The sequence below is a fragment of the Microcaecilia unicolor genome, chromosome 8 (assembly GCF_901765095.1).
Source record: "Microcaecilia unicolor chromosome 8, aMicUni1.1, whole genome shotgun sequence".
Taxonomy (NCBI): Eukaryota; Metazoa; Chordata; class Amphibia; order Gymnophiona; family Siphonopidae; genus Microcaecilia; species Microcaecilia unicolor.
The window spans coordinates 93,914,013-93,938,137 of NC_044038.1; the positions used below are offsets into that span (position 1 = coordinate 93,914,013).

The 24,125-nt window shown below is 45.1% G+C and overlaps 1 protein-coding gene across 1 annotated transcript in view; it reads left to right on the top strand.

Annotated features, from left to right (window-relative positions):
- ARHGAP33 (Rho GTPase activating protein 33) overlaps window positions 1–24,125 on the top strand; it is a 513,356-nt gene that overhangs the window by 202,452 nt on the left and 286,779 nt on the right. Inside the window, exon 7 of the mRNA XM_030213378.1 lies at window positions 604–633. Within this exon, the coding sequence (XP_030069238.1) occupies window positions 604–633 (30 nt within the window). The remainder of the gene's footprint in view (window positions 1–603; window positions 634–24,125) is intronic.

The following is a 24,125-nucleotide window of genomic DNA, read 5'->3' on the forward strand; positions in this document are numbered from 1 at the left end:
CGTCACCCAGTCGTGAGAACAATCAGCCTGCTGTCCTCGGAGAACACCTGCTACAGGTATGTATCATTCACTCTATTGGCCATGGACGCCGAGAAGGGTTTGACTGGGTAAGTTGGGAATTTTTGAGGGAGATAGTGAATCGTATGGGCCTGGAGGACAACTTTGCTGCTTGGTTGGCGGCATTGTATGCAGCCCCGAGGGCATGTCTCAATATTAATGGGGGGTATACGCCCTTTTTTCAAATAGGGAGAGGGACAAGGCAGGGGTGTCCTCTGTTGCCCCTCTTGTTTGCATTGTATATAGAGCCCCTGGCGGAATTGGTTCGTGAGCATCCAGATATTAAGGGTATTAGGATAGGGGGGACAGAACATCGGATAGCATTATTTGCAGATGATATATTGTTATATGTGAGGGATCCTGAACAGACATTGCCAGTAATATTGGGAATTACAGGGGGAGTTCGAGAGCTATGCTGGGCTGAAGATTAATATGGATAAAAGTGAGTTATTGAGGATAAACCTGGACCATGGGGTGGAAATTAGAATGAGAGGGCAATTTAACTTTAAATGGGCTACGCATATAAGTACATAAGTACATAAGTAGTGCCATACTGGGAAAGACCAAAGGTCCATCTAGCCCAGCATCCTGTCACCGACAGTGGCCAATCCAGGTCAAGGGCACCTGGCACGCTCCCCAAACGTAAAAACATTCCAGACAAGTTATACCTAAAAATGCGGAATTTTTCCAAGTCCATTTAATAGCGGTCTATGGACTTGTCCTTTAGGAATCTATCTAACCCCTTTTTAAACTCCGTCAAGCTAACCGCCCGTACCACGTTCTCCGGCAATGAATTCCAGAGTCTAATTACACGTTGGGTGAAGAAAAATTTTCTCCGATTCGTTTTAAATTTACCACACTGTAGCTTCAACTCATGCCCTCTAGTCCTAGTATTTTTGGATAGCGTGAACAGTCGCTTCACATCCACCCGATCCATTCCACTCATTATTTTATACACTTCTATCATATCTCCCCTCAGCCGTCTCTTCTCCAAGCTGAAAAGCCCTAGCCTTCTCAGCCTCTCTTCATAGGAAAGTCGTCCCATCCCCACTATCATTTTCGTCGCCCTTCGCTGTACCTTTTCCAATTCTACTATATCTTTTTTGAGATACGGAGACCAGTACTGAACACAATACTCCAGGTGCGGTCGCACCATGGAGCGATACAACGGCATTATAACATCCGCACACCTGGACTCCATACCCTTCCTAATAACACCCAACATTCTATTCGCTTTCCTAGCCGCAGCAGCACACTGAGCAGAAGGTTTCAGCGTATCATCGACGACGACACCCAGATCCCTTTCTTGATCCGTAACTCCTAACGCGGAACCTTGCAAGACGTAGCTATAATTCGGGTTCCTCTTACCCACATGCATCACTTTGCACTTGTCAACATTGAACTTCATCTGCCACTTGCACGCCCATTCTCCCAGTCTCGCAAGGTCCTCCTGTAATCGTTCACATTCCTCCTGCGACTTGACGACCCTGAATAATTTTGTGTCATCGGCGAATTTAATTACCTCACTAGTTATTCCCATCTCTAGGTCATTTATAAATACATTAAAAAGCAACGGACCCAGCACAGACCCCTGCGGGACCCCACTAACTACCCTCCTCCACTGAGAATACTGGCCACGCAATCCTACTCTCTGCTTCCTATCTTTCAACCAGTTCTTAATCCATAATAATACCCTACCTCCGATTCCATGACTCTGCAATTTCTTCAGGAGTCTTTCGTGCGGCACTTTGTCAAACGCCTTCTGAAAATCCAGATATACAATATCAACCGGCTCCCCATTGTCCACATGTTTGCTTACCCCCTCAAAAAAATGCATTAGATTGGTGAGGCAAGACTTCCCTTTACTAAATCCGTGCTGACTTTGTCTCATCAGTCCATGTTTTTGTATATGCTCTGCAATTTTATTCTTAATAATAGCCTCCACCATCTTGCCCGGCACCGACGTCAGACTCACCGGTCTATAATTTCCCGGATCTCCTCTGGAACCTTTCTTAAAAATCGGAGTAACATTGGCTACCCTCCAGTCTTCCGGTATTACACTCGATTTTAGGGACAGATTGCATATTTCTAACAGTAGCTCCGCAAGTTCATTTTTTAGTTCTATTAATACTCTGGGATGAATACCATCAGGTCCCGGTGATTTACTACTCTTCAGCTTGCTGAACTGACCCATTACATCCTCCAAGGTTACAGAGAATTTGTTTAGTTTCTCCGACTCCCCCGCTTCAAATATTCTTTCCGGCACCGGTGTCCCCCCCAAATCCTCCTCGGTGAAGACCGAAGCAAAGAATTCATTTAATTTCTCCGCTACGGCTTTGTCCTCCTTGATCGCCCCTTTAACACCATTTCGTCCAGCGGCCCAACCGACTCTTTGGCCGGTTTCCTGCTTTTAATGTATCTAAAAAAGTTTTTACTATGTATTTTTGCTTCCAACGCTAATTTCTTCTCAAAGTCCTTTTTTGCCCTCCTTATCTCCGCTTTGCATTTGGCTTGGCATTCCTTATGATCTATCCTGTTACTTTCAGTTGGTTCTCTTCTCCACTTTCTGAAGGATTGTTTTTTGGCTCTAATGATTTCCTTTATCTTACTGTTTAGGTATTCAGATTCCCAGAGACTTGGAAAGGGTGTATGATTTAAATTATGGGAAGATAGTGGTAAGGATTCGGGATGAGTTGTCTAGATGGAAGGGGCTGTGGTTGTCTTGGTGGGGCAGAATGGCGGTGGTAAAGATGAATGTGTTACCTAGATTGTTTTTATTTCAATCATTGCTGGTGGCTGTTCCAAAGAAGGTGCTTAAACGTTTGCAAAGTTCTTTTATGCAATTTATTTGGAATGGAAAGCATTCTAGACTAGCACAGAGGGTGTTGTGGGGGGATCCTGAGAGGGGAGGTTGGGCAGTACCTAATATTGAATGGTATTACATTGCGGCCCAATTTAGGATGATTATGGATTGGGAGAAGGGGACAGTTAAGCCAGCTAGTCAAGTGGAGCACTGGAGTTGCCATAACCGGCCTCTGGGTTCTTACTTGTGGACTACTGGGGGTATGGGGGTGGTAATGGCAGGGCTGCAGAACCCGTTTGTGAGACATTTGCTGGGATTGTGGGGAGAAGTGAGGTGGAGATGGGGGCGGATTGATCGGGTGTCTACACTTGTACCGTTAAAGTGGGAACCAAAATTTGGAGCAGGGAGGGATAATGCAATGTTTGTAAGGTGGGAATAAGTGGGAATGCGGAACTTTAAGGATGTGCTGTATGGGGGAAAGGTGCAGAGTTTTGAAACGCTGAGTTCCATGTATGGTCTGCCAGGAGAGGATAATTTTTCACTTATACAGGTTCAACATTTTGTAGCAGCTATAGGATGGAGGGGGGGGGAATCCTCAAGAGATGGAGAGTTTGGAAAATTTGTGGATCCTGTTGAGAAAGGTGCCTAGACCGATATCAGTTATTTATAAATTTTTTAGGGGTGGGGATCCTCATAAATTTAAGTTTCAGGGGGAGTGGGAAAAGGATTTAAGTTGCCGCTTTTCTGACCAAGAATGGGAAAGAATATGTGGGGAGGTACAAAGGGCATCTGTATGTGTATTGGTGCAGGAAAATGCTTATAAGGTCCTTAACAGATGGTATTTTACACCGGAGAGATTGAAGAGAATGTATCCAAGTGCACTTGATGTATGTTGGAGTTGTAATATGCAGGGGGGCTGCGTACGTCTAGTAGCGCTTTAGAAATGATAAGTAGTAGTAGTATTTTTACACATCTGGTGGACCTGTCCATTGGTGATCACGTTCTGGCAGGTGGTCATGAAGGCACTGGTGCGGTTGATAGGTTCCTCCTTGGTGTGTAGCCCAGCAGTCTGTCTTTTGGGGTTACATAATGAGAGAGAGTCTTGGGGAACAAAGTAAATGGTTGAGGTGGGGATTGGCGGCAGCAAAATGCCTTATAGCACAATTTTGGAATAGAGCAGAAGCTCCAACAGTGGGGGATTGGAAGATTAAGTTGGGCCAGCTCATACATATGGAGCGTCTCACGGCATATCATAGAGATGGCGAATTGAGATGTAAAATGGGGTGGGATAGAGTTCAAAAGGGTTTGTTACGTATATAAGGGTAATGAAGTAGAGATGGCGAGCTGAGATGTAAAAGGGGGAGGGATAGAGTTCAAAAGGGTTTGTGGCGGGTATAAGGGTAAGGGAGTTATAAGGGAATGGGGGGGTTGGGAGGGAGTAGGGTGGGGGATAGGGGGTTCAAAAGGGTAGAGGGGTGGATTCAGGGGTGGGGGTTAAGGGGGGAGAAGGGTAAGTTGATGTCAGGGTTTAAAGGGGAAGGGTGGGGAGAAGTGAATCTATGTTTATATAAGAAGTGTTGAATGTTAAGGGGTCGTAAAAATGTCATGAAGGGTGCAAAATATTGTTTCCTGAGCTCCTGTGAGGGCAGGATTTGGGGTGGGATCATATGTTTGGTTGTTCAGTTGTTTGGTGGAGGTAGGGTTAGACTGGAGGGGGGAGGGAGGTATAGAGAAGGGGGGTGGGAGTAAACGATAAAATATATTGTCCTTTTTTGGCTGTATTTCTTTTTGACTGACCTGATTGTCTTTTTATATGAGGTTATGCATTTTGTATGAGGTTATGCATTTTGTTTGTTCTTGTTGCATGGGACAATAAAGATATTTCAAATATATATATAAAAAAAGACCTACTGCTCATTCTGATACCTGACTAAACATTTACAAGGAAATTGCAAAAAAAAGTAAGTGCCAAGAGCCAATACGTCTGGATGACCAAAAAATAACTTGTCTTTGTCGAAAAAAAGTCTTAGGACATGATCTTTATACGAAAGAAAACCGAAGGACACAAGAAGTGTTGCTCTCTTTAATTCTTCTCCTGAATTTTTCCAGTAATCCAGAGATAGTCAAACTATCTGCAGAGACATTACCAGAAGCAGCAGATCTTTTTCTTTTAGAGGCATTGGCCTCAGTGGGCAATTAAAATACTCTGCTTATAAGTGGGATCAGTTCTGACTTAAATCCCAAAACTTCCTGAAGATATTTCTTAAATCAATTGGTTGTTCCAAAAGTCTTTTAGGGAAGTTTAGTACTCACATATTACCCTTGATCTATTTTCCATTGTCTCAATTTTTTTAGGACTGTAAGTTTCTCTTATATAACTCCCATCTGTATAGTGGTCACCTTTTCCATTTTTTTCTACAGTGGCAGTACTTGTTACTTGCATTCCTCTAACTTCTCCTTTTCCTGAGACTTTAGGCCGGTATAAGTTGCTGAACAAACTTTCCCCTGAAGCGGAAACGGAGGTGTCTAATGACACCAGTACGGTCCATAATGAATTCAGTGTTATTTCTTTTGGCTTAACAATAGTGGGTGGGCCACCCGCAAAACAGTTAACTCTCTAACAGCCAGTGTAACATCTACAGGACTTATCCCTCTGAAGCTGTAGCTGTGCCCTGACTTTCTCCAGGTTGTGTTGCCAGCACTGAGAGAGTTACTGTTCTATCTAATGCTTGTGGAGCTATCTGCAAAGTTTTTAATGTTGACACTACAGGACCACAACTGCTTGTGTTCTCTCTATGCTCCTGAGGACCCCTTCCTCCATGGTAACCTGGAGTAGCTGGTATTGCAGGAGAGCTCTCCGCCTCAAGGCAGGACACTCTATTCTTGTCTTTTGTGTACAGCGTTACCTTGAGCCCAAGGTATTGAAGGTTCCCCTCCCCTCCAACAACGGTAAGCTCACCATTTTGCTGCACTGGCAAAATGCTCTGCAATCGTAGCCTGTCAAAAGGTACTCTGTGGGGCAGGGAGGAGCCCATCTAGACAGCAGAAAAAAGGTAAAATATTCTTTCTCGGAAAAATATCAATGAAGAGATACAGCGCGACAGGGAAGCTCCTGCACACTCCTCTCATCCAGATGCCATGTTGCCCCTCTCATGAGGCTCTTAGTCTGTGAGCTCCTATACAGTTAGCCGGGGCTTTGTTGGCTTTGTAGCAGAAGTCTATACAGTTGGAGACCCTGTGGAAATGGTGCGTTTGGAAGTTGGTAGGCCTGGATTGTTGGATTTTAAGGTGACAAAAGCTGAGATGATTTGCATAGGGACTCAGTGTCTCTTAGGTAGTATAGTAGTGCTTCTCCGAGGAGAAGCACACCATACATCTCATAATTGGATGACGTCATCTGACGGAACCTGGTGTGGATGCTGCCCAGGACATTGCCTCTTTAAGAGGCCTTCGTCAGCATCCCACCGCACATGGAAAATAAGATTTTAGATATAGAGGTTGTGATGGAAGAGGCTGATTTGGATTTAGTGGCAATCAGCAACATGATTCACAGAGAACTGTGACTGGGATATAGTTATATCAGGCTATAATGTGTTCACTAAAGACAGGGTAGGAGGAGAGGGAGGGGGAGTAGCAATACATGTTAAAGATAATATTAAAGCCACACAATTGCAGGGTAAGGAAGAGGCATTGTAGATCAATGTGGAAATTGGGCATGGCAAATGTAGTTTACCTTGGTGTGATATACAGGCCTCATTCACAGATAGGAATGGATAGAGATTTAATTGATGAGATTCAAAATATACCTGTGAAAGGAGAAGTACTGCTAATAGGTGATTTTAATATGCCAGATGTTGATTGAGGTATTCCTGTTGCGGGGTCTGTTAGAAGCAGGGAGATCGTGGATTCTCTACAGGGGGAACTTCCAGCAGTTGGTAGTGGAACCCACGTGGGATGGGATCATACTAGACAGTGCTTCTTAATGGGGAGAGTGTTTCTGATGTTATAGTAGGTGATCATCTGGCATCCAGATGGTGTGGTTTAATATTAAGATAGGTGTGGAGAGGGTTCATTCAAAAGTGAAGATTAGAGACTTCAAAAAAACTAATTGTATTCAGATAGGGGATTACCTCAAGGAATTGCTGTCTGGATGGAAACATCTGGAAGAAGTTGGAAAGCAGTGGGCAAAACTGAAAGGAGATATTGTAAAGGCAACAAACCTTTTTGTAAAGAAAGTAAATTAAAGTAAGAGAAAAAGGAGACTGCTTTGATTCTCAAAAGTAGTAGCTGAAAAAGAAGTCAGCTTTCTTAAACTACAAGAGATCACAGAAAGAGGAAGACAGGTGACAATATCTGGGAAAGCTAAGAGAAGCTGGTAGAGTAGTCAGGAAAACAAAGATACAAATGGAAGAAAAAAATAGCCAATGCAGTAAAATGGGGGGGACAAGACATTTTTTAGATATGTTAGTGAAGTGTAAAAGTGGCATTGTGAGACTCAGATGGGAAGAACATGTAGAAGCTGATAACGATAAATCTGAATTGCTTAACAAATATTTCTGTCTGTGTTCACGCTGAAAGGCTGACAGCAGGACTGCAGAAGACAAACACAAATAGGAATGGAGGGGTGGTCATCCTTGAACGATTTTCAAAGGACTATATTCATGAGGTGCTGCCTAAACTAATAGTGAACAAAGCTATGGGGCCAGATGGCATACATCCAAGGATACTGAAGGAGCTTAGGGAAGTTATAGCAGCTTCGCTGGCTAACCTTTTTAGTGCTTCTCTAGAGTCAGGAGTGGTCCCAGAGGACTGGAGAAGAGCAGCTGTGGTTCATGTCCACAAAAGTGGAAGTAAAGAAGAGGTTGGTAGCTACAGGCTGGTAAGTCTGACGCCTGTGGTAAATAAATTAATGGAAACACTTTTAAAACGGAGATTAGTAAAGTTTTTTTGAATCCAGTGTATTTACAGGACTCAAACATGGTTCCACAAGAGGCAGTTCTTGCAATACAAATCTGATTAATTTCTTTGACTGGGTGACCAGAGAGTTGGATCGAGGGAGAGCACTAGATGTGATTTATTTAGATTTTAGCAAAGCCTTTGACACGATTCTACATAGACAACTAATAAAAAATAAACTGCCCTTAGTATGGGCCCTAAAGTGACTGGGTTAGGAACTGGTTGAGTGGATGGTGACCAGAGGGTAGTGGTAAATGGAGCTCATTCTGAGGAAAAGGATGTTACCAGTCTGGTTCTTTTTAACATTTTTATAAGCGATATTGCTGAAAGGCTGTCTAATAAGGTGTGCCACTTTGTAGATGATACCAATAGGAAGCTATGAAAGCTAAAAGAAAATCCTTCAGAAAATGGAAGAAGAAACACCGACTGAAAATAATAAGAAACAGCATAAGGAATGTCAAATCAAATGCAAAGCGCAGATAAGGAAAGCAACGAGGGACTTTGAAAAAAAAGATTGCGTTGGAGTTAAAAACACATAGTAAATTTTTTTTTTTAGGTATATTAAAGGCAAGAAGAATCGGTTGGACCACTAGATGAATGAGGAGTAAAGGAGGCGATCAGGGAAGACAAAGCCATAGCAGAGAGATTAAGTGAATTCTTTGCTTCTTTCTTCACCGAGGAAGATTTGGAAGATGTACCAGTGTCAGAAATGGTATTCAGAGCTGACGAGTCAGTAAAACTGAATGAAATTTCTATAAACCTGGAGGATGTAATGAGGCAATTTGACAAATTGAAGAGTAGCAAATCTCCTGGACTGGATGGTATTCATCCCAGAGTAGAATTGAAAAATGAACTTGTGGATCTATTGTTAGTAATATGTAATTTATCTTTAAAATTGAGCGTGGTACCGGAAGATTGAAGGGTGGTCAATATAACGCCGATATTTAAAAAAGGTTCCAGGGGGGATACGGGAAATTATAGACCGGTGAGCCTGATGTCGGTGCCAGGCAAAATGGTAGAGACTATTATAAAGAACAAAATTACAGAGCATATTCAAAAGCATGGACTGAGACAAAACCAACATGGATTTAGTGAAGGGAAATCTTGCCTTACCAATCTATTACATTTCTTTGAAGGAGTGAACAAACATGTGGATAAAGGTGAGCCGGTTGATATTGTGTATCTGGATTTTCAAAAGGCGTTTGACAAAGTACCTCATGAAAGACTCCAGAAGAAATTGGAGAGTCATGGGATAGGAGGTAGCGTCCTATTGCGGATTAAAAACTGGTTAAAAGATAGAAAACAGAGAGTAGGGTTAAGAGGTCAGTATTCTCAATGAAGGGTATATAGTGGAGTTCCCCAGGGGTCTGTGCTGGGACTGCTGCTTTTTAACATATCTATAAATGATCTAGATATGGGAATAACTAGTGAGGTAATTAAATTTGCTGATGACACAAAATTATTCAAAGTTGTTTAATCACAAAAGGATTGTGAAAAATTTGAAGATGACCTTACGAGACTGGGAGACTGGACATCCAAATGGCAGATGATGTTTAATGTGAGCAAGTGCAAAGTGATGCATGTGGGTGTTGCGTTCTCGAGGGCCTTGGCATTCTGTCAGGTCCTCGAGGCAGGACTGGAGTTCGTGAGCCCTTGGGCCACTGCCGAGGAGCGGCAGCGGCAGGCAAGACCACCTCGGGACTGGAAACACAGAAGAGCAGTACTGGAACTCTGGACTGGAGTAGTACAAGGCAGGCAACTAGAACAGATGAGACAGGAACAGCTTCACCTGCACCTAGCCACCGTTCCTCCGGAGTTGAGCTCCGAAGTACAGGCGGCCGGCAGGACTTGCAGGATAAGGCAGGAACTGAAGATCCAGAGGACCCACCCTGGGTCTGGGATACACGAGGGTGACAGGGCACGGAACTAGACTCAGACAGTATGCTGCTGCACAGCCACTAGCAAGACCCAGAAGACAGACCAAGGAACACAAGGCGTACAGAAGCTAGCAGGAGCAAGGACTAGGGCAGCAACACACTAGGCAGAACGGGGATCCGGGAATACCCACAAGGTACACCCTCTAGCTAGGTGGAGACAGGATACAGGAATAATCACCCAGGAAAACACACTAGCCAGACAGATACAGGATATACCCTCAGGATATACAAGCAGGGTAGGCACACAGGCTAGGCAAGGCAGGGTTCAGGGTAAAGAGAGCAAACCAGGAATAACAGGCCAAGGGTCTTGGGCAGGCAGCACAGCAAACAGAGTAACCAGGAAGAACAGGCCAAGGGTCTGAAGCCACAGCCGTTCCACACACCGACTGGGGAACCCACAAAGGCTGAAGCTTCAAGTGCAGACAGAGAACAAACACGGACGGAGGCTTCACCCCAAACACAGGGTAAGCCAGGAACAGAGGCTTCACCCCAAACACAGGGTAAGCCTGGAGCAGAGGCTTCACCTCAAACACAGGGTAAGCCAGTAGCAGAGGCTTCACCCCAAACACAGGGTAAGCCAGGAAGGACTCGCCGTCCACAGACAGACAGTGGCAGGGAAGACCCCCCCCCCCCACTGAAGGACAACAGAGACACAGAAAGAAACTGGGCTGGAACCCAGAGAGAGGCTAAGCAGTAGTGCAGCAGACACTTACTAACCTGACCTGGCCTAAGAGCATAACACTTTATGCAAAGGCCCAGAATGCCAGCACAGCACTTCCTTAAGAAGGCTCTCACTGATGAGGTCACCAGCAGCAGGACAGAAGCAGGAAGTACCTTGACCCCCAAAGACACACATAGGAAGTGAGCCCACAGGAAAGACAAGCAGGAGCCATCTTGGAAGCAGGCATAGAGCCGGTGGCAGCCATCTTAGATTCTGGCTCCCTAGAGAGGCATAGCCCACACAGGTGAGGTCTAGTGAAGCAATCAGGTTCATGCTGGAAGCAGCCAGCACACCAGGACAGAGACAAGACTAACACAAACACAGACAGAAGCCAGCTGAGCTGCTGACCCCCAGAAAGAAGGTAAGGCTGAGGGTGGTCACGGCCACAGACGTGACAGTGGGAAAGAGAAACCCAAATTATAGCTACGTAATGCAAGGTTCCACGATAGAAGTCACTGACCAAGAAAGGAATCTAGGCGTCATTTATGATATGTTGAAACCCTCTGCTCGGTGTGCTGCAGCGGCTAAGAAAGCAAATAGAATGTTAGGTATTATTAGGAAAGGAATGGAAAACAAAAACGAGGATGTTATAATGCCTTTGTATCAGTCCATGGTGCGACCACACCTTGAATATTACGTTCAGTTCTGGTCACCGCATCTCAAAAAAGATATAGTGGAATTAGAAAAGGTACAGATAAGTACATAAGTAGTGCCATACTGGGAAAGACCAAAGGTCCATCTAGCCCAGCATCCTGTCACCGACAGTGGCCAATCCAGGTCAAGGGCACCTGGCACGCTCCCCAAACGTAAAAACATTCCAGACAAGTTATACCTACAAATGCGGAATTTTTCCAAGTCCATTTAATAGCGGTCTATGGACTTGTCCTTTAGGAATCTATCTAACCCCTTTTTAAACTCCGTCAAGCTAACCGCCCGTACCACGTTCTCCGGCAACGAATTCCAGAGTCTAATTACACGTTGGGTGAAGAAAAATTTTCTCCGATTCGTTTTAAATTTACCACACTGTAGCTTCAACTCATGCCCTCTAGTCCTAGTATTTTTGGATAGCGTGAACAGTCGCTTCACATCCACCCGATCCATTCCACTCATTATTTTATACACTTCTATCATATCTCCCCTCAGCCGTCTCTTCTCCAAGCTGAAAAGCCCTAGCCTTCTCAGCCTCTCTTCGTAGGAAAGTCGTCCCATCCCCACTATCATTTTCGTCGCCCTTCGCTGTACCTTTTCCAATTCTACTATATCTTTTTTGAGATACGGAGACCAGTACTGAACACAATACTCCAGGTGCGGTCGCACCATGGAGCGATACAACGGCATTATAACATCCGCACACCTGGACTCCATACCCTTCCTAATAACACCCAACATTCTATTCGCTTTCCTAGCCGCAGCAGCACACTGAGCAGAAGGTTTCAGCGTATCATCGACGACGACACCCAGATCCCTTTCTTGATCCGTAACTCCTAACGCGGAACCTTGCAAGACGTAGCTATAATTCGGGTTCCTCTTACCCACATGCATCACTTTGCACTTGTCAACATTGAACTTCATCTGCCACTTGCACGCCCATTCTCCCAGTCTCGCAAGGTCCTCCTGTAATCGTTCACATTCCTCCTGCGACTTGACGACCCTGAATAATTTTGTGTCATCGGCGAATTTAATTACCTCACTAGTTATTCCCATCTCTAGGTCATTTATAAATACATTAAAAAGCAACGGACCCAGCACAGACCCCTGCGGGACCCCACTAACTACCCTCCTCCACTGAGAATACTGGCCACGCAATCCTACTCTCTGCTTCCTATCTTTCAACCAGTTCTTAATCCATAATAATACCCTACTTCCGATTCCATGACTCTGCAATTTCTTCAGGAGTCTTTCGTGCGGCACTTTGTCAAACGCCTTCTGAAAATCCAGATATACAATATCAACCGGCTCCCCATTGTCCACATGTTTGCTTACCCCCTCAAAAAATGCATTAGATTGGTGAGGCAAGACTTCCCTTCACTAAATCCGTGCTGACTTTGTCTCATCAGTCCCATGTTTTTGTATATGCTCTGCAATTTTATTCTTAATAATAGCCTCCACCATCTTGCCCGGCACCGACGTCAGACTCACCGGTCTATAATTTCCCGGATCTCCTCTGGAACCCTTCTTAAAAATCGGAGTAACATTGGCTACCCTCCAGTCTTCCGGTACTACACTCGATTTTAGGGACAGATTGCATATTTCTAACAGTAGCTCCGCAAGTTCATTTTTTAGTTCTATTAATACTCTGGGATGAATACCATCAGGTCCCGGTGATTTACTACTCTTCAACTTGCTGAACTGACCCATTACATCCTCCAAGGTTACAGAGAATTTGTTTAGTTTCTCCGACTCCCCGGCTTCAAATATTCTTTCCGGCACCGGTGTCCCCCCCCAAATCCTCCTCGGTGATAAAGGGGGTGTGATGACTTCCCTATGAGGAAAGACTGAAGTGTCTAGGACTCTTCAGCTTGTAGAAAAGATGGCTGAAGGGAGATATGATAGAGGTCTATAAAATAATGAATGGAGTGGAACGGGTAGCTGTGAATTGTTTGTTTACTCTTTCCAAAAATACTAGGATTAGGGGGCATGCGATGAAGCTACAAAGTAGTAAATTTATAACGAATCAGAGAGATTTTTTCTTCACTCAACATGTAATTAAACTTTGGGATTCGTTGCCAGAGAATGTGGTAAAAGCGGTTAGCTTAGTGAGGTTTAAAAAAGGTTTGGATGGCTTCCTAAAGGAAAAGTCCATAGACCATTATTAAATGGACTTGGGGAGAATCCATTATTTCTGGGATTAGCAGTATAGAATGTTTTGTACTTTTTTGGGGGGTTCTTGCCAGATATTTGTGACCTGGATTGGCCACTGTTGGAAACAGGATGCTGGGCTTGATGGACCTTCTGTCCCAGTGTGGCTGTATTTATGTAACTCTGATGGTGTGGATAACATGAAGGACTTAGTGAAGCTAGAGGAATGGTCTGGAATTTGGCGTCTTAGATTTAATGCTACAAAATGCAGGGTCATGATTTGGGCTGCGAAAACCAAATACAGTTTAGGGGGTGAAGAACCTTTGTGCACAAAAGAAAAGCAGGACTTGAGTGTGATCGTATGTGATGATCTTAAGGTGGCCAAATGGGTAGAAAAGCGATGGTGAAATCTAGAAGGATGCTTGGGTGCATAGGGAGAGGAATGCCCAGTAGGAAAAAGGAAGTGATAATGCACCTGTATAAGACTGATGAGACCTCATTTAAAATGGTGTGTGCAGTTCTGGAGACTGCACCTTAAAAAGATATAAACTGGATGGAGTTGTTCCAGAGGGTGGCTACTAAAATGGTTAGTAGTCTTTTTCATGAAGCGTATGGGAACAGACGTAAAGATCTCAATATGAAAGAAAGTTAGGGGAGGGGAGATATGATAGACATTTTAAATACCTACGCAGCTTAAATGCACAGGAGGCAAGTCTCTTTCATTTGAAAGGAACCTCTGGAACGAGGAGGCATAGGATGAGATTCAGAAGTAACCTGGAGAAATGTTTCTTCACAGAAAGGGTGATGAATTCGTGGAACAGCCTCCTGGGGGATGTGGTGGAAACAAAAACAGTATCTGAATTTGAGAGCTTGGGACAAGTACATAGGATCTCTAAGGGTGTAATAGGGAGAGTAGATGGTATTGATGGGGAGACTGGATAGGCCACATGGTCTTTGTCTGCCTACATTAAAAAAAATGTTTGAAGTCTTTATTGAATACTGAGAATCACAACAGATGTAAAAGTGGACAACGCAGCATAAAACAAAGCACCAGCCAAGTCAATCAAGAAGAAATCTCAGTAGGTAGCATTAGAAACACCCAACATATACTTCAACATTTTAACAGTTTGAAAAATATAAGAACCCTTCCCCCCAGTCTCCTGTTTAACCCTACCTTCCCCCAATTGCAGGTCTCCCCCCTCCCCTTAGATTGAAGCCCAGCCCACCCCACCCAAAGAGAAAAGAGGTTATAGATCAAATGGGTCCCAGAGCTCAAGAAATAATCATTATGAGCAATGTTTCAAAAATGGTGTCCATATAGCCTCCCATTTAGACAACGTATGATGACGTTCTGCCCACAGTTTTTTCATTTCACATATATAGCAAAGTTTATTCAGCCATTGAACCAAAGAAGGAACAGTTGGGCGCTTCCACTGTGTCGCACCAATAAAGCCTGGGTTTTAGTGAGGCTCGGGGGCTTCGTACGAAACAAAAAGAACTCAGGGGACCACTGAATTGGCTTCTCCAGCTGTCTCTGTAGCCTGCATTGAATAGCTTTCCAATATGCCCAATATACAGGACCACCAAATATGGCCCATAGTCCTTTGCTTTCCGTAGCCCTTCCAGCACAAAAAGGAAACTGCTGGAAACATGGTGGAGATGAACAGGGGTAAGATACCAACGATACAGGAGTTTGACAGTGTTTTCTTTAATGGAGACAGAAATAGACATCCCCAATAAAGCTTTTTCCAGAAGATTCCAGTCGTCTTCCCCGATATCAATCCCCAATTCCCTCTGCCACTGAAGACGATGTAGCATGTATGGACGTACCTGTTTTTGTTGGTATTTGTACAGGCAGGAAATAAGGCCCCGAGTCCTTCTTGAATCCTCACAAAAATCTTCAAGAAAGGAGTCCTTGCGGAGCACCTGTGCTTGAATCTCAGCCAAGGACAAAATATATTGCAATTGAGTATATGCATATACCTCCTGATTTGATACTGATTATCCATTTGTCAGATGTGTTAAGATGCCACTGCTTAAAAAAACACTGTCAATTGACCTCTTACTGGGATATGATTGATTAAATTGATGTCAAAACCTAGGTGTTTTGGATTGTTGTGGCTGGTTTGATCTTTGAGGCTTTTCATCTTTCGATGACTTTGATTGTTGAGTTTGTCTGGATGATCTAGTAGACTTTTGATTTGAATAGTCTCAGTTATAGGGTTGGTATCTTTTGCAATTTTATCTAGATTTCATGTAGTAATAATTTGATTTTGTTCCTGAAGGTTGGTGGTGTTCTATGTCATCCTCAACTAAAGTCATCTTTGATTAGTGATACAGTCTCTTTTTTGCATTTTCCCCAAATAGTCCCCTGTCATAGTAACATAGTAGATGACGGCAGAAAAAGACCTGCACGGTCCATCCAGTCTGCCCAACAAGATAAACTCATATTTGTATACCTTACCTTGATTCGTACCTGTCTTTTTCAGGGCACAGACCGTATAAGTCTGCCCAGCACTATCCCCTCCTCCCAACCACCAGCCCCGCCTCCCACCACCGGCTCTGGCACGGACCGTATAAGTGTGCCCAGCACTATTCCCCGCCTCCCAACCACCAGTCCCGCCTCCCACCAATGGCTCTGGCACAGACCGTATAAGTCTGCCCATCACTATCCTCACCTCCCAACCACCAACCCCTCTTCCCCCCACCGGCTCCACCACCCAATTTCGGCTAAGCTCCTGAGGATCCATTCCTTCTGCACAGGATTCCTTTATGTATATCCCACGCATGTTTGAATTCCGTTACCGTTTTCATCTCCACCACCTCTCTGTGAAAAAATACTTCCTGACATCTTTTTTGAGTCTGCCCCCCTTCAATCTCATTTCATGTCCTCTCGTTCTACCACCTTCCCATCTCTGGAAAAGATTTGTTTGCGGATTAATACCTTTCAAATATTTGAACGTCTGTATCATATCACCCCTGTTCCTCCTTTCCTCCATGAATGTCTTCTCTTAAAGCATCAGCTTTAAGTCAAGGTGGACAACCACGGTCCTCAAGGGCCACAACCCAGTCAGCTTTTCAAGATTTCTACAATGAATATGCATTAGATTGATTTGCATGTACTGCTTCCATTGTATGTATATACTAACTTTAACAACTGGCTGGGTTCACATCAGGCTCTGCAACTTAGACTAAATAACTACATTTTCTGCTTATCTTCTGCTTATTTACAACCCAAACTTTTACTGACTTCTGCTCAGTCTGTGTTGAAGTACCCAGTCCTCAATTTTACTCAGAACGTCTTCCATTTATTTTTGGCTGGAGAAAGGAAATTTTATCTCCCTTAAATAACTCTCCTCATGCTCTGAGATTGCAGCTGGATCCTTATTTACATCTATCCTTCCTCTGGAACAATAAAGAAAAAGCCTACAGCAACCTGCATCAATTGGACCATCCAAGGATATCAGAACCAGAAACTCTAAAGTTCATACCTACAATCCGTGAGTTAAAAAAATTTATTTTAACTACATAATCTACTTCTATGAATCTTTAGATTCCTTAAAACTAAAGGAAACCTATGCACTGTCTCCAAGAATTTCACATAGAAGTGCTAAGTGCAGCCGTTTGTTTCTCTATTTGATGGAAGACTTTAAAAGATCTGTTCTTTCAGCTATTAAAGCCTTAACCCTGCATTGCCAACTAGGAAGACTGCTGATCTACAGGGTGTACTCAAAAGAGTGGATTGCAGCGCCACCCAGTGAAATTTTGCCTAACTAGCTTCTGACACAAAAATGTGTCATGAAAGCATCCCAGGGGTGTGTGGGAGAAGGCAAAAGTGCAAGAGGTCAAACACCTACATAACAGTACTTAAAAGATCACCTCATTGTCACACCAAAGCTACCCACAGCACCCCCAGACCACCCTTGGGAACTATAGGATTGGTGAATGCCAGATCAGCTGCAAAGAAATCCTCGGTGATCCATGATGCCATAAATGAACAGCATCTTGACATCCTAGGAATAAGTGAAACCTGGCTAGATGAAAGTGGGGGTTTACCACTGGCTGAACTATGCCCAACGGTTTTCAACATCCAACATCAACCAAGGCCAGGAAGACAGGGTGGAGGGGTAGCAGTATTGATTCGGGACACAATCAAACTGTGCAGATTATCCATCCCCCAGCTACATGGATCAGGCGACCCTCAGGGGGAGGAATGCTGGCTTCGGCCTAACCCCTGGTAAGCCTTTTCCACAGCTGAGAGGTGTCCAGCTCTACCACCGGCTGCCTTTCAGGTGCTGTAGAGGACTTGCTGCTCATCTGCATATCATTTACAGCCTTCTCCGGGGTGACTCCCAGGTCCACTCCGATCCACTCAGGGCCTCCGCTCTAGGTGCCCAGCGCTCCCACCTGGTGCTGTGGAGGACTTGCAGCCCTTCTGCATTTCCTCACAGCTGTATCCGGGGTGACTCCCAGGTCCACCCCGATCTTCCCATGGCTCTCGCTCCAAGTGCCAGGGTTTCCAGGTGCTTTTTGGCTAGGATCAGGCGACCCTCAGGGGGAGGAATGCTGGCTTCGGCCTAACCCCTGGTAAGCCTTTTCCTCAGCTGAGAGGTGCCCAGCTCTACCACCAGCTGCCTTTCAGGTGCTTTGGAGGACTTGCAGCTCATCTGCATATCATTTACAGCCTTCTCCGGGGTGACTCCCAGGTCCACTCCAATCCACTCAGGGCCTCCGCTCTAGGTGCCCAGCACTCCCACCAGGTGCTGTGGAGGCATTTTTCTCATTACATCTACTTTTCTCTCAGTTACTACTTATGGCTCCAGTACACTTTTTCTTCTTGGCACTGTCCCTTCCTAATTTGTTTCTCCATCTTAAACCACTGTACACTGCAGGAACACATTGTCCACCATCTGCATTCATCATCTCACCATCTCTTTTTTCCTCTTCCTTTTTCTCAGCTCTCAACCTTAAACATTTCCTTCCTTCTATTCATCCATCTCCTTTCTATCTGAGTACATCTCGCCTTCGTCGCTGTCGTCGTACCTCTCCTACTCTTCTCCGTACTCTCTTACTCCTTCTCCTGCTCTCCGCTGGGGACATTAATCCCAATCCTGGTCCTCCACATCAGCTCTCGTCCTATCCATGCAATTGCAAACACCTGTCCTCTTCCTATCCATTCAAACGATTTCGGGATGTCTACAATCTCATCTCTGTTCCCCTCCTCCCCCCCTCTTCCCTCCCCTTCTCGTGTGCCCAGTGGAATGCCCGCTCGGTCTGCAACAAACTTCCCTTCACCCATGATCTCTTCATCTCCCATTCCCTTCAACTGCTCGCCCTAACTGAAACCTGGCTCACCCCCGACGACTCTGCCTCAGTCGCGGCCCTATGCCATGAAGGTTATCTTTTTTCCCACACTCCCCGCCCAGTTGGCCGCGGAGGAGGTATCGGGTTTCTACTTTCGCCATCCTGTAGTTTTCAACCCCTCCTCCTACCGCAGTCTCACTGCTTCTCATCCTTTGAAGTTCACTCCATCCGTCTATTCTACCCGCTGCCACTCAGAGTTGCAGTCATTTACCACCCCCCTGATAAGTCCCCCTGTTCCTTCCTTACTGACTTCGATGCCTGGCTCTCTGTTTTTCTTGAACTCTCATCTCCGTCCCTCATTCTCGGAGACTTTAACATGCACACTGATGACCCATCCAACTCTTACGCTTCTCAGTTCCTCATTCTGACATCCTCCTTCAACCTCCAGCTGAGCTCCACAACCCCTACTCACCAAACTGGCCATTGTCTTGACCTCGTCCTCTCCTCTACCTGCTCACCCTCCAATTTCTGTGCCTCTGCTCTTCCTCTCTCAGATCATCACCTGATCACCTTCACACTTCATCACCCTCCCCCTCAGTCCCGCCCAACACTAACCACTACTTTCAGGAATCTCCAGGCTGTCGACCCTCCCACCTTATCCTCTAGTATCTCTAATCTCCCGTCCATCATGTCCTCAGAGTCTGTCGACAAGGCTGTCTCTGCTTACAATACCACTCTCTCCTCTGCTCTGGACACCCTTGCACCATCCATCTCCCGTCCCACAAGGCGTACTAATCCCCAGCCCTGGCTGACCCCTTGCATCCGATACCTTCGCTCCTGCGCCCGATCTGCTGAACGCCTCTGGAGGAAATCTCGCACCCATAGCGACTTCATTCATTACAAATTCATGCTATCCTCCTTCCAGTCCTCCCTATTCCTTGCCAAACAGGACTATTACACCCAATTGACTAATAATCTCGGCTCCAACCCTCGTCGTCTCTTCGCCACCCTTAACTCCCTCCTTAAAGTGCCCTCCGCTCCCACCCCCCCTCATAAGTACATAAGTACATAAGTAGTGCCATACTGGGAAAGACCAAAGGTCCATCTAGCCCAGCATCCTGTCACCGACAGTGGCCAATCCAGGTCAAGGGCACCTGGCACGCTCCCCAAACGTAAAAACATTCCAGACAAGTTATACCTAAAAATGCGGAATTTTTCCAAGTCCATTTAATAGCGATCTATGGACTTGTCCTTTAGGAATCTATCTAACCCCTTTTTAAACTCCGTCAAGCTAACCGCCCGTACCACGTTCTCCGGCAACGAATTCCAGAGTCTAATTACACGTTGGGTGAAGAAAAATTTTCTCCGATTCGTTTTAAATTTACCACACTGTAGCTTCAACTCATGCCCTCTAGTCCTATTATTTTTGGATAGCGTGAACAGTCGCTTCACATCCACCCGATCCATTCCACTCATTATTTTATACACTTCTATCATATCTCCCCTCAGCCGTCTCTTCTCCAAGCTGAAAAGCCCTAGCCTTCTCAGCCTCTCTTCATAGGAAAGTCGTCCCATCCCCATTATCATTTTCGTCGCCCTTCGCTGTACCTTTTCCAATTCTACTATATCTTTTTTGAGATACGGAGACCAGTACTGAACACAATACTCCAGGTGCGGTCGCACCATGGAGCGATACAACGGCATTATAACATCCGCACACCTGGACTCCATACCCTTCCTAATAACACCCAACATTCTATTTGCTTTCCTAGCCGCAGCAGCACACTGAGCAGAAGGTTTCAGCGTATCATCGACGACGACACCCAGATCCCTTTCTTGATCCGTAACTCCTAACGCGGAACCTTGCAAGACGTAGCTATAATTCGGGTTCCTCTTACCCACATGCATCACTTTGCACTTGTCAACATTGAACTTCATCTGCCACTTGCACGCCCATTCTCCCAGTCTCGCAAGGTCCTCCTGTAATCGTTCACATTCCTCCTGCGACTTGACGACCCTGAATAATTTTGTGTCATCGGCGAATTTAATTACCTCACTAGTTATTCCCATCTCTAGGTCATTTATAAATACATTAAAAAGCAACGGACCCAGCACAGACCCCTGCGGGACCCCACTAACTACCCTCCTCCACTGAGAATACTGGCCACGCAATCCTACTCTCTGCTTCCTATCTTTCAACCAGTTCTTAATCCATAATAATACCCTACCTCCGATTCCATGACTCTGCAATTTCTTCAGGAGTCTTTCGTGCGGCACTTTGTCAAACGCCTTCTGAAAATCCAGATATACAATATCAACCGGCTCCCCATTGTCCACATGTTTGCTTACCCCCTCAAAAAAAATGCATTAGATTGGTGAGGCAAGACTTCCCTTCACTAAATCCGTGCTGACTTTGTCTCATCAGTCCATGTTTTTGTATATGCTCTGCAATTTTATTCTTAATAATAGCCTCCACCATCTTGCCCGGCACCGACGTCAGACTCACCGGTCTATAATTTCCCGGATCTCCTCTGGAACCTTTCTTAAAAATCGGAGTAACATTGGCTACCCTCCAGTCTTCCGGTATTACACTCGATTTTAGGGACAGATTGCATATTTCTAACAGTAGCTCCGCAAGTTCATTTTTTAGTTCTATTAATACTCTGGGATGAATACCATCAGGTCCCGGTGATTTACTACTCTTCAGCTTGCTGAACTGACCCATTACATCCTCCAAGGTTACAGAGAATTTGTTTAGTTTCTCCGACTCCCCCGCTTCAAATATTCTTTCCGGCATCGGTGTCCCCCCCAAATCCTCCTCGGTGAAGACCGAAGCAAAGAATTCATTTAATTTCTCCGCTACGGCTTTGTCCTCCTTGATCGCCCCTTTAACACCATTTTCGTCCAGCGGCCCAACCGACTCTTTGGCCGGTTTCCTGCTTTTAATGTATCTAAAAAAGTTTTTACTATGTATTTTTGCTTCCAACGCTAATTTCTTCTCAAAGTCCTTTTTTGCCCTCCTTATCTCCGCTTTGCATTTGGCTTGGCATTCCTTATGATCTATCCTGTTACTTTCAGTTGGTTCTCTTCTCCACTTTCTGAAGGATTGTTTTTTGGCTCTAATGATTCCTTTATCTTACTGTTTAGCCACGCCGGCTGACGTTTAGTCTTTTTTCCCTTTTTTCTAATACGTGGAATATATTTGTCCTGAACCTCCAGGATGGTGTTTTTAAACAGCATCCACGCCTGATGCAAGTTTTTTACTCTGCGAGCTGCTCCTTTCAGTCTTTTTTTCACCATTTTTCTCATTTTGTCGTAATCACCTTTTCTATAGTTAAACGCTAGCGTACTTGATTTCCTAGTTTCACTTCCTTCAATGCCAATATCAAAACCGATCATATTATGATCACTGTTATCAAGCGGCCCTCGTATCGTTACCCCCTGCACTAGATCATGAGCACCACTAAGGACTAAGTCTAGTATTTTTCCTTCTCTTGTCGGCTCCTGAACTAGCTGTTCCATGAAGCTGTCCTTGATTTCATCAAGAAATCTTATGTCCCTTGCTTGTACAGATGTTACATTACCCCAGTCTATATGCGGGTAATTGAAATCCCCCATTATTATTGTGTTGCCCAGTTTGTTTGCGTCCCTGATTTCCTTTAACATTTCCGCATCCGTCTGTTCGTCCTGGCCAGGCGGACGGTAGTACACTCCTATCACTATCCTTTTCCCCTTTGCACATGGAATTTCAATCCACAGTGATTCCAAGGAGTGTTTTGCTTCCTGCAGAATTTTCAATCTATTTGATTCAAGGCTCTCATTAATATACAATGCTACCCCTCCACCAATCCGATTCACCCTATCACTACGATATAATTTGTACCCCGGTATGACAGTGTCCCACTGGTTATCCTCCTTCCACCAGGTCTCAGAGATGCCTATTATATCTAATTTTTCATTTAGTGCAATATATTCTAACTCCCCCATCTTATTTCTTAGGCTCCTGGCATTCGCATATAGACATTTCAAACTATGTTTGTTGTTCCTAAGTACATCATGCTTAGTACTTGACAGTATTAATTGGCAATCTTTTGTCTGATTTTTATTGTTATTTAAAGATACCCGATCTACTACAATCTCTTTTGCAACCTCACTATCAGGATACTCTATCTTCCCTGTTATGGTGATATCTTTGAAAGATACCTTATCCCGAACCATGCTCTTTTGAGCGACTGTCGGCCTTCCCCCCTCATTCTCTCCTCAATCACTGGCTGACTACTTCCGCGACAAGGTGCAGAAGATCAACCTCGAATTCACTACCAAGCCACCTCTTCCTCTTCACCCTTTAACCCACTCCCTCAACCTACCAACCCAGGCCTCCTTCTCCTCTTTTCCTGATATCACCGAGGAGGAAACAGCCCACCTTCTTTCCTCCTCGAAATGCACCACCTGTTCCTCTGATCCCATCCCCACTAACTTACTAAACGCCATCTCTCCTACTGTCATCCCCCCATCTGTCATATCCTCAACCTCTCTCTCTCCACTGCAACTGTCCCTGACTCCTTCAAGCATGCTGTAGTCACACCACTCCTCAAAAAAACATCACTAGACCCTACCTGCCCTTCCAACTACCGCCCCATCTTCCTTCTATCCTTCCTCTCCAAGATACTTGAACGTTCACAGCTGCTGCCTTGATTTTCTCTCCTCTCATGCTATCCTCGGTCCGCTTCAATCCGGTTTTCGCCCTCTACACTCGACAGAAACGGCACTCACTAAAGTCTGTAATGACCTGTTCCTTGCCAAATCCAAAGGTCACTACTCCATCCTCATCCTCCTCGACGTATCCGCCGCTTTTGACACTGTCAATCATAATTTACTTCTTGCTACACTATCCTCATTTGGGTTCCAGGGCTCTGTCCTCTCCTGGTTCTCCTCTTATCTCTCCCACCGTACCTTCAAAGTACATTCTCATGGATCTTCCTCCACCCCATCCTGCTCTCTGTTGGACTTCCTCAGGGATCTGTCCTTGTACCCCTTCTTTTTTCAATCTACACCTCTTCCCTGGGCTCGCTGATCTCATCTCATGGTTTCCAATATCATCTTTATGCTGACGACACCCAGCTTTATCTCTCCACACCTGACATCACTGCGGAAACCCAGGCCAAAGTATCAGCCTGCTTATCCGACATTGCTGCCTGGATGTCCAAATGCCACCTGAAACTGAATGTGGCCAAGACCGAGCTCATTGTCTTTCCACCCAAACCCACTTCTCCTCTCCCTCCACTCTCTATTTCAGTCGATAACACCCTCATCCTCCCCGTCTCATCTGCCCGCAACCTCGGAGTCATCTTTGACTCCTCCCTCTCCTCTGCCCATATCCAGCAGACAGCCAAGACCTGTCACTTCTTTCTGTATAACATCAGCAAAATTCGCCCTTTCCTCTCTGAGCACACCACTCAAACTCTCATCCACTCTCTCATTACCTCTTGCCTTGACTACTGCAACCTACTCCTCACTGGCCTCCCACTTAATCATCTATCCCCCCTTC